Source organism: Cataglyphis hispanica, chromosome 4 (assembly GCF_021464435.1).
Source record: "Cataglyphis hispanica isolate Lineage 1 chromosome 4, ULB_Chis1_1.0, whole genome shotgun sequence".
Taxonomy (NCBI): Eukaryota; Metazoa; Arthropoda; class Insecta; order Hymenoptera; family Formicidae; genus Cataglyphis; species Cataglyphis hispanica.
In genome coordinates, this window is record NC_065957.1 from 11,241,990 (window position 1) to 11,258,410 (window position 16,421).

At 34.5% G+C, this 16,421-nt stretch overlaps 2 protein-coding genes across 2 annotated transcripts in view; one reads left to right on the forward strand and one right to left on the reverse strand.

Annotated features, from left to right (window-relative positions):
- The first annotated feature begins 920 nt into the window (after positions 1–920).
- Positions 921–16,421, forward strand: part of LOC126848798 (L-allo-threonine aldolase) — a 117,502-nt gene continuing 102,001 nt past the window's right edge. Inside the window, exon 1 of the mRNA XM_050590015.1 lies at positions 921–932. Within this exon, the coding sequence (XP_050445972.1) occupies positions 921–932 (12 nt within the window). The remainder of the gene's footprint in view (positions 933–16,421) is intronic.
- On the reverse strand, positions 5,874–11,016 carry LOC126848855 (kelch-like protein 10). Its single transcript, XM_050590113.1, has 9 exons — positions 10,832–11,016; positions 9,986–10,323; positions 9,442–9,773; positions 9,063–9,247; positions 8,384–8,595; positions 7,724–8,059; positions 6,970–7,092; positions 6,447–6,614; positions 5,874–5,992 (listed from the first exon to the last, which is right to left on the reverse strand). Exons 1-9 carry the CDS (start codon positions 11,014–11,016, stop codon positions 5,874–5,876), a joined length of 1,998 nt encoding a protein of 665 aa, XP_050446070.1.

A 16,421-nucleotide genomic window follows, 5' to 3' on the forward strand; every position in this document is an offset into this window, starting at 1 on the left:
ACAAATTACGAGAGGAAATACGATACAATTGTCAGAGCTTCATCAATATCGATTACCATTACGAGGAATGGATCGCGGAAGAAGGACGGAAATTATTCACACAATTGCACGGCGGTCGAAGAATCGCACTTTAAACAAAAGAGGAGAAGAAAATTGAGAGACTCTCTTCAAGCAGCATAAGCTCCGCGCATTAAGGAGAAAATAATAATAATATAATGCTAAAAATAATAATAAAAGTAAGACAATGCAACGACATACATTGTCTAGTCGCATAGGAAAGTTACGAAACGTATGTCAATTGTTATCCTCAGATAAGTATGAGTGCTGAATGCGATGAGTGCGGAGAACGGATGGATGAGAGCCGAGTACGATGGTGAAAGAGAAGAAATCTAAAGGAGAAAATGATTAGGTGAAATAATAACGATGTAAAGTGAGATAGCTGAGGATGAAGGAACGGACGAGTGCACAATTGTAAGAATGTTTATCAGCTTTTACCATCAACAAGAAGATTCGAGAGTTTCCTCTCGTCAACAATGAGTCTCTCGAGTGCAGTAAAACGAGGAAGCGCCCTGAAATGCTGCAGATGAGTGTCCAGAGCGCAGACGTGATGATAATGCGACGTGAGTGACTAACGTTTCAGGTATATTAAATCCCTCCAATACTAGATCTCAATTGCTCAGAACAATCTATCGATGAAAAACGCGAGAGAAAAAAAAGTGAGAAGAAAAATATATTAATCGCGTATATTAATCGAGCAGCGAGAAACGCGAAGCGTCGCGCTATAACTGATCGAGATCGTCGTCGAATAACACGAGCGAATTCGGCTTTTGTCGATCACTTTAAAGTCTACAGGGTGTTTCAGGATCGCTGATCTTGAAATTTCTAACGATAAATTCTTTGAAATTAATCTTTTCATTGAAATGGAAAAAGATGTCAATAATTCTTTATTTATTAGCGATTGAATATAAAGATTCGGTTGGAGAATGTTTTTTTGTGATAGAATTGAATAACATCATCTTCTTGGTTTTATTTTTAAAAAATTGTATTTTATTTTTTCCAAATTTTTATTATTTCCAAATATAGATGTATAGATATAAATAATATTTAATATTACATTTAATATTATTTAATATTATATTTAATATTACATTTAATAATATGTTTTAATAATTTATATTTTATATTAAATTGCAGTAGGAGCAATGAAAGTGGTTATTATTCTTGAAAAATCGGATTTTAAATTTGCCTAAGACTTTATTGTTAAACTTCAAGTGACAGTTTCTGATGCAATCTGTGTATCAAGCTACACGGTCGTAGCAATTCAAACGACGCAAAAATGACGCCTCGTATTTTGACAGTCGCGAAAACATTTTTTTTTTTTTTCGTGGAGAAGCTAAAATTCCCAAAATCAAACAGAAGAGGGATATGTGTTAGATGTTTGTATTGTGTATGTGAATGTGTGCGTTTAAAACTTTTAACACGATATGTCGACTGCATGTCCCTATTTGTGAGCGATGTGTAAGACGATATAAATAAGTCCCATTAATCGCGAATGTACATATGTATATCCACGATAGATTACAATTGTTATAAATTGAGGGTTGAAGTACGGGGCGTCTATTTTATTGCGCGTATCAACAATTATGGAGTGAAAAATCATGAGAGCTATCAGTCTTCAAAATTAAAAGGGATTTAAGACTTTTTTGTAAACTGGTCGAATTGACGCTATCATTTTCTTTATTTGCAAAAATATAGTTACAGATGTATATTTTGTACTCGTTTACTTTGTAACACATATGTAATTTAATTTACATTATACACACATGTTTTTATTGAGATAAAACGCGTGTACATGACGGATAGCTCTTCATAATCTTTCATTCTGCAATTCTCGCGCTACAAATCTCTATGTAAACACACACACTGTCCCGAGCGCAACATGCGCGTAGAAAATAATGATTTTTACAGCGATTCCACTGTCGTAACGCATGCGTTAAAACGGATCACACGGATCATATGCCGGCTCTCAAGATATGTGAGTAATATCGTATCGTAAATCCGTATCACTCGTATCCGTATCACTCAATATAATCCATCTTTCACATGCGTAAAAAGTATGTATGTACGTCTACATATATATCGTCATAAAACGATCACCTACGACCACCGTTAACGTGTGTATATTGCGATCGTATATATAAATATTATTACAAATGCGAGCTTGATAATCGATGGTGAAAAATTATGTGAGCGAGTGCAGCTTTGCCATCGGACTGAAAGTAAAATTGTAAAATATAGGAAGATGATTACAAAAGAATTTTGTCTAAATTTGTTAATGTAATCGTTTATTATCTTTGTATTGATTTTCAAATATAATTTCAACAAAAACTTGAGATCTTATCTTGATATTCCAATTTTGATCACAATTCTTTTCTAGTGCGATGCAAAATTGTACTTGTTGATGTAAAGTTTTATAGTATGTCGCCATCGTGAGTACTATTTTATCAAGCCCGCCGCCAATAATTGTCTTCAATAATTCCTCCGAATTCTGAGAGTGTATTTGATAGTCGTCTATAAGAAATCGAACTCGAAGCACAAAATCTGCGTATTGAAATATTTCTCTATCATTTTATTTGTGTCGCTGATTTTAATAGAATTATCGAGAAGTAGGCTGTTTATCTGATAAATATGTTGATTTTTTCAATAAGACGACTGTAGCTTTTAATATTTGTCAAGCATTGTCGATTCAGATTTCGACACTAATCGATGACCTTTCTCCCCTTCTTCCCTTTTTCTCCTATTCAACTTTTTTTTTTATATATTTCATATGAAAAAAAAAAACTATCACCCTTTATCATATAAGATTTATTTGATGTACGAAATCTAAAAATGAGATTAAATAACCGTGCAACATTAATCAGAATTCAGAGTTGGAGCAGCTTTCGTCTACATCAACCGGTCTCTGTCAGAAATTTATGACATTCGTGTGTCATCGATGAATGTCACGAATGTGAATGGAAAATTTATATTACAGCTACATATCTGTAATGAAATTTTTACTCCACAACGACACGTTTATCAGGTAAATAGCCATCGCCGCTGTTCTCTCAACTGCGACTAAATCTCGCCGATGACGTCGCAGATCAATTGCGAGAACGAGGTCCTGTTGTTCTCTTTGTCCGTTATCGGTGGAGATTGTCGCGAATCGTGCGCAGAGAGAATTGCAAACGACGCAGAAAGCGGAGAAACGGGGATGGGTTCGGAGATACGCGAGGAGCTTTCCGATTTAATGCCCCTTCGTGAGAAACATCGATCAAAAAGGAATTTTCATTGCTGTCCTATTGTTTGCTCAACTCAATGTATTTGTCGTTTTGCATTCTAATCGACTCAACGACGCGCGTTCTCTCTCTCTCGCAAAGTCGTTAACTTTGTACTCTCGTCGTGTGTAAATTTAAGTTTTTAACTTACCACTTAAGGGACAATTTTCTAGGAGTTTATCGGATAAAGATCGGATATCGATCATTTTTCGCGTTCCGTTTCTGGATATACGTTTTAGAGAGATCTTCTCTTCGGATCGGACTATTTCAGGGACATGAAATCGCTATTGAAAGTGTCGTGAATGTGTCCTTGTGTAATTTACGATTTGTGTATTCATTCCTTTTCTCCATCCCGTGGCGTCATTCTGGCTGGCACGCATATAAGTATACATATAGCGAGTTCTCTCTAATAAATTATAATTATACAATAGTCTCCTCTAAGACAATTGATAAACGATTGTCGAATACAATCTTAAAAATGTCGAGCGACTTATCATATTGGACTGGTCGAACTTCCTTCGAATCTTTACGAAGCCTGTATTAGAAGCGAAAACATAAATATATAAAAATTGAAAGTAAATAAATAGAAATATGAGATCGTATAAAACAGAAGAGATTAAAAGGTGAAAAATGTTTGTTATGTTTCTAAAAATTATTGAGCAATATTTGATTTGATTTCATGCATATTTTATGAATATTTTAAACTTTGTTTTCTAATTATACAAACAAATTTGAAATATATATATATATATATATATATATATATATATATATATATATATAAATGTCATTGTACAATTTAAATGTTTAAATTTTTCTGAAATAGTAAGTTAAACTCGCATCTAAAATTTCTACGTTATCTTTTGTATTTGTAATAAAAAAAGAAATTAAAGAGTCGTCAACCGGAATGGCAGGGGGTTTCCAAACGACTCTTGAAAGTTGAGTGCCGAGGGTCTAAGAAAGTGCCAGTCTGACAACAACTCCCTTTTTCCACTTTGAAACGTGCATCGAAATATTCATTGGCGCTCGTGGAAGGAGAACTCGCTACCGTTCGTGTCGTGATTATCGAGCGTGTCGTACAGCCGGGTTCGAATAAATAACCGCATCACCACGTAATCACTCATCAAATCACTTGCGAAAGAGAAAAAGTGTGTGAGAAAGAGAGAGAAAAAAAAGATCGTATGCAATACAGGATATGCGAATGGGATTTAAACAAAGGATATATCGTCGTCGTTAAAGGAGAAACACCAATGATGAAGTAACAATGTATACATTATACGTAATATATAAATACGTATAAAAAGAATGAATAAATCTACATATACATATAAATAAGATATAGATTAATAAAAAATCTCAAATCGTTATATCATTATTATTCACCAATATTGAGGGCTGTTGTTTACCATACCTGATAAGTACAATCAATATCCTCGAGAGAAAAGAAAGAAAAAGAGAAAGAGAAAGCTTGATTGAAGAGTGACTTAATTCGAGATATTTATTACGTCTAAAAAAAAAAAAAAATAAGGGTACAATAAAAGTAACAGCATTTGAGTAAAGAAGCTGATTTAATTCGATTAAAATAATAGGGATTGTGGTATATAAATCATGAATCTCACGAACGAAAATCGCAATACGCGTGTAAGGCTAGAAAACGTATTCATAAAAAATAACAATGTACGCTTCTCGGTCACGAGTGTAATTTTCATCACACAATTTCTCGTTACGAGTGGCACTAGTCAAAAGTAGATTTATAAAAAAAAAAAATTAAAAAAAAAAAAAATGTGAAAAAATATTGCTTACAAAAAATTATAGTTAAAAATATCGAGAACGCGCGCAAAATCGTCGAAGCCTCTCGCGCGAGGCTTACATATAATAATTTAGGCGTCAATTATAATTTCTGTACTAATCGGTTAATCGCGGGAGAAAAAAGTTAAAACGATTTACAAAAACTTGTGTACAAGTTCGACTCGATTTCGAGTCTCCCACTTTTCGTCCTCTAAAGTAAATCCGATTTGCTTGCCTTGTGTTTTCAGCAAATTGAATTTCGTTGTACAATTTAAGAAGCTCATTTAGGCTAATTCTCGAACGGTGTAGCAATTAAAACGCTCGCTTTTTTTTTTCTATCCGCGAATAGCGGGAATTCATTCCTCTAGAGAAAATTTTTTTTCCCTACTGCGTATTCTCTCAACATTCTCAACATTCGCGCAATTTGGAATGATTAGTCGGCAGTGTGTTTTTCAAATTTACAAATGTCATTGTATCGAAATAATATTCCGCATATTTGGTTGAGTAAATAATATAATTGTGATAATTTATGTATTATTAATATTATTGATTATAGCGTGGGAATATTATTTACTCCATCAAACGTACAGAATATTATTTCTTAATGACATTTACAAATTTGTAAAATGTGACGCGATCTCGTGCCAACTGACGGTTGAAATTTTAACGATGTTTAATCGAGTTTTTGTACAACGCTCCTTATCATCTCCGTTTTCTTTCTTGTAGAAATTTCCGATGTCATCATCAATGGGACCGAATCAGTGCGAATCAGTGCACCGACTCGCTTACGTCGATCGGTCCATTTTCTCGTGCGGAGATTATAATATTAGTCTCGGTTGAATCCTCGCCAGTTTGAGACTTTTCCCGATTCTTTGATGTTGCTTGCCCTAAAAGGTCACATCGTATTTGTCTATATTTTCATCTCGCGTAAAAAAAAGGTGCTTTCGGTAAGCAAGCAAATTCTGGATAAACGATTCTTTTTACATATTTCGAAAGCTATCGCGGTGAATATTTGACAAATTTATTTCCTTGCGTTTAAAATATTTTAACGAATATTTTTTCTCTCTTTTTTATGACGAGAGATTTATAACAAAAATCCAAATACTTCGCAATCGCATTTCCGTCAATGATGCTCTTACAGAAGTCGCGTTCTAATGCTTTCACATCGAAAATGCAGAAATTTACGGAGGAAAGGTCGATTATAAAGTGTAAGTCTATCGCGTTTACGAGAGTATCGTAAATATGTATAAAGATGCTGGGGGAGCGTCACAGACGGGACTTTAATCATCTCCTTTGAGGCATTCGCGACAAAGGCAAGCGGAGTCCAGATATTACGCTCACCTTGACCGAGATCTCGCGCTTTGCCGAGATAGGAGTACTCTCGTGCGTTCGCCAAACCGGCTAGCACACAGGCACTGAGAGCGCTGCGACTGAGATTCATGGGAGATGCATCGTACCATTCGTTGTAATCCGCATCGTAACATTCGACGTACGCGATTGTACTCGATCCTGTAATAATAACGTCGTTCGCTTGCAATATCATAAGCCGTTTATTTTATAAAATTTATTATTTTATAATTAAAATCGCATTCCCCCCTTCCAATAATAACTTTTTTGCATGCGTATAATCTTCCTAATGTCTATAATATATTTTGATCACGTACATCGTTATTAATTTTTAAATTTTTTCAGTACTTTTTTGGTGAAGAGGTAAATTAAAATTTTGACGCTTGCTTTATCTTTCATTTACAAATATTAGAGATATTATTAAAAGAGGAGATATTTATTTTTCATCGTTTGTCGAATGCGAATAATATATGAATAATAAATAAGAGATATAAAAATAACTTCTTTCAGGACTTACCGTTGTAACCGCCAATAACAAAAATCATATCATCAAGTATGACTGTGGCAAAATTGCTGCGTGGGCTAAACATTTCCGAGATCTCGTGCCATTGGTCGGAATGATTTGGAGTGTAACGCTCTCCTGAAAAATAAATATTTGTTTTTCTTGAATGCGATGCCACATTTTTCCGATACATACGTGAAACCTGTCATTTCAAACGCTCGCGTGGAAAATATTTAACACGCAGTCGTGCGTACAGATGTTTGTAAAGACTACATCACATATACATGCACTACATTCGGACGAGCGCTGTATTCCGTAAATGACGTAGTTACAGAAGCGCAAATTTGCACTACATGAATATTTCCATATGAAGCTAAATCCTGACAAATCTGTAAAAACTTTTCTTGACTAACTAATAATTAACATGATGTTATTAACACATATACACTCTCTTTCGCATCTATAATTTTTATACGCAAAATTCATACATAAACAATAATTACATATTTATAAAATGTCTGCGCATTTATATAAATCAGAATTATTAATTAGTTATTTATATTAGCATAAAACATTATTCTCTTCAATATAAAATGTATCGAAATACCCGAGATGCTCTCAAATTGCAATTATAATTATTGCAATTGCCTCGACCCGCAATTATCAATCGGAAAATTACTTATCTTTCCACTATCGTTACGGCTGATATCAGAAGAGCGATTGTACAAGTTCTCGCACAATTGGAAAATCGGTAAGAATCGGTACTAACCGGAACTCAATCTGGCGACGCCGCTGAATCCGCCGAGAGCATAGAGACTATCGCGAAAGGCGACGAGGGAGACCCCGGATCGCGGACTGATCATCGAGTGGATGTTGGTCCACTGGTTAGTCTCCACATCAAAGACCTCGGCCGAATCGAGAACTTCCTGGCCATTGAAGCCGCCGACGATGTAGATCTTGTCGTGTAGGGCGGCCGCGCTCGCGTCCGATCGTTGCCGATGCATCGACGGTATCATCTCCCACTGGTTCCTCTGCGGTTCGTATCGTTCGCCGGAGCTCATCCTTGTGCGGCCATTGTATCCGCCGAGCGCATAAATCTTGCCGCCTTAGACAATGTGTAAATAGATGACGTGAAACGAGTATCTTAGTTTTCCCCAAAAATGAAGTAATTAATTTTGAGCAAAAGATATCTTTATCTTCGTATAAAACTTCTGTTTTTTTTTAACACAGCTTTATATTTTAAAGCTATTTGTAGAAGAATTCCGCTGTTGCTCTCTTTAACAATAATTTATAGTAATTGTAAATTTTTAGAATTTAGAATTATAATTTTATATAAACTTTATTAATAGTAATTAATAAATAAGAGCAGGATTGCGTGCATTTGAAAAAGGGATTTTCTTCTCTCATTTTGCGAGATCGGAAAACTCACCGTGCGTACAAACGCTGACGTAACATCTGGCATGGTACATGCAGGCGCGTTCTCGCCATTCTTTCGTCACCGGATCGAAGCATCGCACTGTACTAAAGTGCTCGTTGCCATCGAATCCGCCGATCATATAAATGAGATTGTTCAGGGTGCACAGTCCATGATAAGTCCTCGGTGTTACATCCGTGTTCATTGATACGAACCATCTGTCAGCTCTAGAGTTGACATTTAGATAAGTTACGCAAAATTTTTAAGGTGATATTAATTAATATAAAAATTATAAAAGTACATGTTCTCTTTAATTACTTTTTTTTATAAAATATGCTGTCTTAATATTTTTAATGACAGTTTGTCTTATTAAAATATAAAGGTGTCATAATATTTCTTCACGAGATATTAAAATAAACATAGCAGAGAAATTCTAAAATAATTAAATTAAACATTGGGATATCTCCCAGACTACACATTCTTTTTTAAAAAAAAAACGACTTTAAATTAATCGAGAAGAATTTTGTGTCACTATTTATAAAAAATATTTATTTATTTATTTACTTTTACGTAAAATTCTAGAAAAGAGAAATCAAGTCCAGTATAGACGCGGCGATATTTTTGGACTCTTAAATTTCGATTTCTATGGAAATTTTAGTTATGCGATATTACTTTGTCGTAGAATTCGACACACCTTGTGTCATAAGTTTCTACAAAACTGGTGGGCGAACCAGCGCTCCATCCACCGATCGCAAACAATATTTCGTATGGGATTCGGGGTCTCGCAAGAGGATTTTTTAGATCGATCTCGCCACTGTTCTGCTTTGCATCTTGCTCGGTTAAATAGGTATTTACAGGAAGCAGTATTTGTTGGCACGCCTTAAAAAGTTTGAATATAGAGAGAAATTTAACATAATATTACGCAAAAAGAAAAATTGTATCACAAGGGGGATAAAGAAAAATTATCACTCATAATACATAATATCTGCACTATGCTTACATTAATCATTCTCGACTCGAAGTGAAGCGAAACAATGCATTAAGGGTTAACAATGACGAAGGCACGTCCTTACCTCATCCTCCTCGACGAGCTTCCAGTTGAGGATGTTATTAATGAAATACTTATGACTCATGAGACCGTAACGTATACATTTCAACAACCTCGGTAAATAAACCCGCCTCTTCTCGACACTAGTTTCAACCCACGTCTTGACAGCGTCAAACACGATCTCCTCGTTTTTCACATTAAGCTCATCGTCGCGCAATATTGCCTCCAATTCATCGTAATGGAGATCCTTGAATTCCGCGCTCTCCTGCAGTATCTGCTTGAAGTGGTGACGTATGTATTTACGGCCTTGCTTCTCGAGATCGCGACAGAAGTAGTGGCGTGCAAATTTGAAAATACCTGCGGCCGTAAAATATCTTTTACGTGTGACTACAATGTAAATGAAAATTATTTCAAACATATAACGAATTTGTTGAAAGTAAAAAATTAACTTTGACACAAACAAATAATTTTAACTCAGTGAAATGGAATTTGTACTGTTATACATCTGTAAGAATAAATTATATAAAATTTATATATTTTTATATCTGTTTTTATGTAAGAAGGCTTACCTAAGCAATTCTCCGGTCGTAGCTCCTGTAGCAAGAATTGACAGCAGAGCTGAACGATTCCGAGGACTTCGAACTGATCGGCGACCGGCAATAGTTGCTCGACATTGTCCGCGTTTATGTTGCAGGTGCCCGTGTAGGCGTAATCGAGGATCAGACTGAAAATTTCACCGGGCACGGAATTGATGACGACTTCTGAGGTCTCGGTTTTTCCGCCTCTCAAGCTGTTGGTGAAAAGGGCCTTGAAGTAGGGGCTCACCGCGGATAGTATGGCGCGATGGACTGGGAATACTTGATCCCTCGGGCATCTTATGACACCATCGCACAGCTGCTGGTTAGCCCTGAAGCCGACAGACTCGTCACAATTCTGAGAACGTTGCAGGGGTGTTTTTATAATTAAAGATTTATTTTAAATCCAAAATGAGTAAACTAAAATAGAATATTTTATATTATTTTGCTATTCAAAAGCAAGAGATAAGGTATTCGAGTATGTGGACTGATTAATTTTAAAGTCATGATGAAAAATAAATCTCAGTCGTATGTCGTGAGAAAGATGAGACACTAGCTAATTTATAAATAAATTTTTTAATTCTCTTATTAATTTTCTTTTTAAATATGTATATATATTTCTACAAAAAAAACATCTAAAAAATAAAAAACTGTGAAAAAAAAACTAACTAAAACTGACTAATTTTTTAGAAGCAAGCAAACATTTTGCCAGCTTGTACGTTTTTATGTGAAAAAACCACGCGTTATTACGATGAGAAAAAAAAATTAATAATCCTCGCCACGTTCTATAAGAGAAGAGGAAAAAAGCCTTGATTACGGCGGCGCATAATTATGACCGACCTGAGCTCGGACCAGACGACGGGAAACTCCACGATGGCGTAATTGGACGGTAGACACATGCATTTCCTGATTCTCGTCGACTGCTTTCGCCTGGACTGCTTGAAGAACCTGCTGATGCCGGAAGTGGAGGCGCGTGACACTCGAGTATGGGACGATCTTCTGAAGCTCATCCTGCTAACGTCCATCTCCTTGTGCGGTGGTGGCGGGGTCCACGTGCACCCGCTGGGTCACCACGTGTGTCCCCGAGCTTCCCACCGCCTCTTCTGCTTCGCAGCTTCCGCTCAACAGCTCGCGTATTCGCTCTCTTGGCAGATCCGATTGCGCCGAGACCGAGACGCGCGGCCATGACAAACGAAGGCCGAAAATTAGCCGACTTTGATCCGATTGTATCTCTTTCGATCTCTCGAGAAAATTGTATTAAACGATACTCGATGCATTTCTTTCATTAGCGAATGACTGCGGCTGCCGATAATGCAAGTATAATTATATAAAAAGTAATAATGTTTTTCTCTGAATATTTAATTACACATTTAATATTATTTTCATAATATTAAATATAAATGTAATATTATATAATTAAATAATATTAAATGTTTTAATAATATTAAATAATTGTATAATATAATTATGTTTATAAAATGTGTACACTTATTTGCATATTTAGTGTATAAAATTTAACAGTATCTTGTCGGTGCTTGAGGTAATAATTTTCTTCACGAATAAAACGTTTTTTATCAATTTATGACCTAACAGAAAATAAAAGATCAAATAATCTAAAAATAAACTTTAATCCTTGAAGTATAATAAAGATTCAACTAAGAAGAAATATAAGCTTGGTATTTGGTTCGTAAAAAGATTTAATAAATTATATCGGCATTGTTATAGGTAGAAATTTTCAAATAGATTTTCAATGGCATTCTATAAAGAACATTGTTTTGTACGCGTTATCCGTTCGGGTCTGATAATGCGCCCGTTTATGAGATAAAGGCAAAAATGACGGAAAGGATGATGACGGAGCAGAAAAGCAGAGGCATCCGGTTTGCTGGCGTATTATATCGATTAGTAGGAGAGTAAGATTCTGTTCTCTCCTGATTAAATGGATGCAGCATCTTTATTTTTTCGACGTACAAATCAGTAGCGAGCTTTTCTATAGATTTCTCGTATTTTTATATTACAATACGCGAATATTACTTTTTTAAAATATATTATAATTTATTAAAACTCATTTGAAAAACAATTCAAAATTGAAACTAATTCTTTATCTATCTAACAATATATTGAATTGTTTATTTATTAATATTATTAATTAATTAAAGTGCAATTCTAATTTTTAATTCGCAAAAATAATAGATATTTTTAGAAGCTTTTATTTAGCTTCACAGACCGTAGAATATTTTTTCTACTCTATCCGAAAAATAATTTTATTTTATATTTTTCTAAATCTTTCTTTTCTCAAAACCTCTTAAATTAGATTGATAATACAAATATCTGCGGGAAACAGGTAGTGGCTAATTTTTCATCCCATGAAACCCTTTATCAGTTCAAGGCGGACATGACTCGCTGATGAAACGATTTATACACCGAGGGGGAGATTTTGTTTCAGAGTCAATAAATATGTATATACGCCAGTAGTCTAATTAACGTTTAGAGAACCGGGGGAGCTTGAGAATTTTTCTCTCTCCTTTCCGTCGTGACTTTCTTTCGTTTATTCTTCATTTAAAACAACGTCGATCTCAATTATTTTACGCTTTATCCCTTTCATCTCCGTCGTAAGCTTAATTTGACGCAACATTTGCATATTATGAAAAATTAAACGTAGCGTAAAAATTATTTTCAACGCGGAAATAATTTGTTACCGCAAATAATATAGATACATTTTACGTTAGTCTTCCTTTTCATTTTTTTCTTCTTTTTTCTTTTCTTTCTTTTTGCGTTCCTTCTTTCTTTCTTTGTGATTCTATTTTCCTTCTCGTCTTTCATTTTTTTCTTTCTTTTCATTTTTCTCTAGATATCCTTTGACATAAAAAGAGTTTAGTTTTCTATCGTTACTATTATTATGAAATGGAATTTAGAAATTCCATTTCATAGATCATTGTACGCACAATATATTTATATACAAATGTTTACATAAACAAATTTACTCCGTCTGTATGCGAAAGGTGTATACACATCAATTCTGTAGATATGATAATACATATATAGTGCGAATAAATTAACAAGACGTTTCGTATGGAGTATGATTACTTTGTAACTGTGAGATATTTCGTTCACGTGACAAAGTTTATACATGGAAACTCCAATATATATGATAGAGTTTAGGTTTCCCTTGCTTTTAATTGCTCTTGGGTTGACAGTTCTTTAACTAAACTCCATTATGAAATATGAATAAAAGAAATATGAATAAATTAAAGAGTATTGTTAGTAAGAGATTGTGATATTCTCATACATAAATGTTAAATGTAATTATAAATGTCACGTATCTTGACATCTGTACAATTACGTAAAAATTTCTGATATAAAAATTTCGCCTATATGGCTCTTCGCAGCTCTGAGATATACGTATGCAAATTCTTACACGGACATCCTCGCAGGGAATCGCATATGCAACTATAATCTAACATGCGCATATGCATGTTCACGACTGAGCATGACGCACCGTTATTGGATATTACGCTTTTGCTCGTGATAATCGCAAGGAGATTTAACGCATGCACTACAATCATCAGTTGTAAACCCGATATATGTACAGACTGCGCATAAACGCGTGTTTTGCGTGAAAAACGTAACATTGCGACATATAAAATCACACAATCCTTGCAAAATAAAATCCCTCCAAAGTTTAGATTTTTAAACATGAATAAATCATATTGCTCATAATCGAAAATGTCGAATATATTGATATTTAAATGCAAGACAGAGCGCGCTGGAAAGGAGGAGTTAAATATTACGATAGCGGGCAGCAAAAAAATACAGACAAACATTCCGCGATATAACGACCAGTCGCGTGATTCGAGATCTCGCACAACATAGACAGATGTAGCCGCATAGTAACGACCTTGACCCGGGTCGTATAATCGAAACTTCTCATCGTCGAACGTGGTGAACGCGCGAAGAACGCTCGTATAAGGCAAGCTATATCAATCGTTCGAAGCGGGGAAAAACACATTTTCTAAGAGAGTATCGACGTTCTCGAAAACCGCCGAAACTTCAAAATCGTGTGTTTACTCTCGCGAAAAGATGGAAATGAGAGCGGCGGAATCGCTCGCAACCTTAAAGTTGATAAAAAAACGAAATTGCCCATTTCGCACATCGACGACAGAATTTTCGTTGCGGATTGTGTTTCCTTTCTATTTTTTCAAATAGTCCTACTTTTCTCCAATATTTTCTCTTATGTAATAATTATATTAAAATTAATTTGAAACAAATTACATTACTTTTGAATTGTTCAAAGAATTGGATTTAATCGAAAATACATTTTAATGTAAATACAAAAATACATTTAATTTAAATACATTATTTACACGACTTTTATATCATCAATATTTCACGTCGTTCGCGAGGCAATTAGTTGTAAATCTTGACAATTTGTCTAAGAACTAAATCTCGTAAAAATTTCACATTGTTTTTTTCCCTGGACACGTTCTAATTCGCACGCTCGGTGGTGCTCAATTTGATCGTCAGATTCAATTTCCATTCGCGAAATGCTTCGGTAGATGAGAAATACCGAATATAGGGAGACTAGCGAGAGAACGGACGAGGGAGATAAGAAGAGGAGAAAAGCCGTATTAAATTCATCTTTGTACATACCATGCTCGTAGACCCGAAAAATTTGTCACACTAAACTAAGATTAATCGTCACGGGACCCTTTTCTCTCTCGGAGAAACGTCACATTCTTACCCAGTCATGCTACTTAAGCTTGAACTCGCTGTTACTTCAACGGGTTTATATTGCGGGACGATGATTTAATAAGGGCGTATCTTTCATTTGTACGAGGGCAATCAACGTTTCATTTTACAACGACAAGCCGATAAAATCGCGCTTAACGAGGACAGTTTGTATTTATTACAACACACTGTATCAAAAGAGTAGTAATAAATTAAATTGACATCTTAAAATGTATAATCGCATTTATAATCACATTACGTTCGGTGCATATAATGTAGATTGCGCGAATTATGATTTATTAATACCGAGATTTAATGCAAAACAATCAAATAAAAAAAAAAAATCAAGAAAAAGAAACATTTGAAAGATTGTTGTAGAAAAAACAAAGAAAAGAAATCTTTCTCGCAGAGGTGTAAAAATTATTAAATTAAGATAAAAAAAGCGTTTCTTAATTTTTTTGTAAATTATTTTAAAAAATAAATTAAAAAGTAAAAAGAAAATTGAGTTATAATCTAATAATTTTCACATCTCTGCATATATGTATATCGAAATCTTTCGACAAGTCAGAGAGTCACCAAAAAATATTTTAACCCTCAAAATAATTTTTTCTATATATATTTCACTCAAGCTCAAGATCACTCAAGATCAAGAATATGGCAAATAAACAGGACAGCAAAAATCAATTTCAACTTTTGACAGAGAATGTATATGATTGGCAGTAGTAGATTAAATTTCGAAGATGAGCGATGAGAGACGGAGATTTTTTATAAAAGAGCAGGACACGCATCTTTCAAAAATCTCAGAGATATCATTTCGGCGCGATTTACTTAAATGTCATCACTCGTGAGGGCCTTAAAGCCCTCGTCTCGAGATATATTACGCGCATCACTGGAGCCCGCACACATTTTGTCTCATACGGTCGATGGCGCCCAATCAGATTGTTAGATTCAATTTCAATTTGTCGGATACCTCTGATAAAAGAAGACAGCGCAAACAGAGAATAGGAAAAAGAAAAGTAGCAAGGTGAATAATTTTATTTGAATATTAAAGATCACAATAACAATTTATCTTGATTAAAAATTAATAATTTGTGATAAATTGATTGGCAACTGCAAATTATAAGAAATTCGAGATAAAATTTAGGATATAGTTATAACAAATACTAGAGCATTAAACTAGTTGGAAAATTTGTTGCCCCTTTTAATTTGCGGTCATTAACTAGTTTGAGTTAGTACAGCTTTGCGAAGGTACTCCATACTTTTGGCCAAGATTGTTCATAACTTTACTTTGGTAAACTTCACCACAAAATCCACAATCTCTCCTGCTTCGCCAAATTTACTCGTATTATCTAGGTTACTCGTGCAAAGAGTTAACCATCTCAATTCTTCGGACATTTCTCATGCTTACGTTAACAGTTGGACTTTCCAACATGTATTGATTTTACATGACCGATGGCTGATTTATTGGATTTGCAACTTTCGTTTCAATCTACAAAAAATTCGCGTCATATTGCAGAAAAAAATATAAATTAAAAAAAAAAAATTCTCTATCTTTTTTTCATTTTTCTCGATTCTCGTACGTTAATAAAATGAAATTAGCAATGTGCAATATATTTTCGATAAAATAATTTCAATGTTTTTTCATTAAAATTCTAGATCTAAGGAATAATTTATCATTAAATAATTCGTAAATTTTTCCACCAAT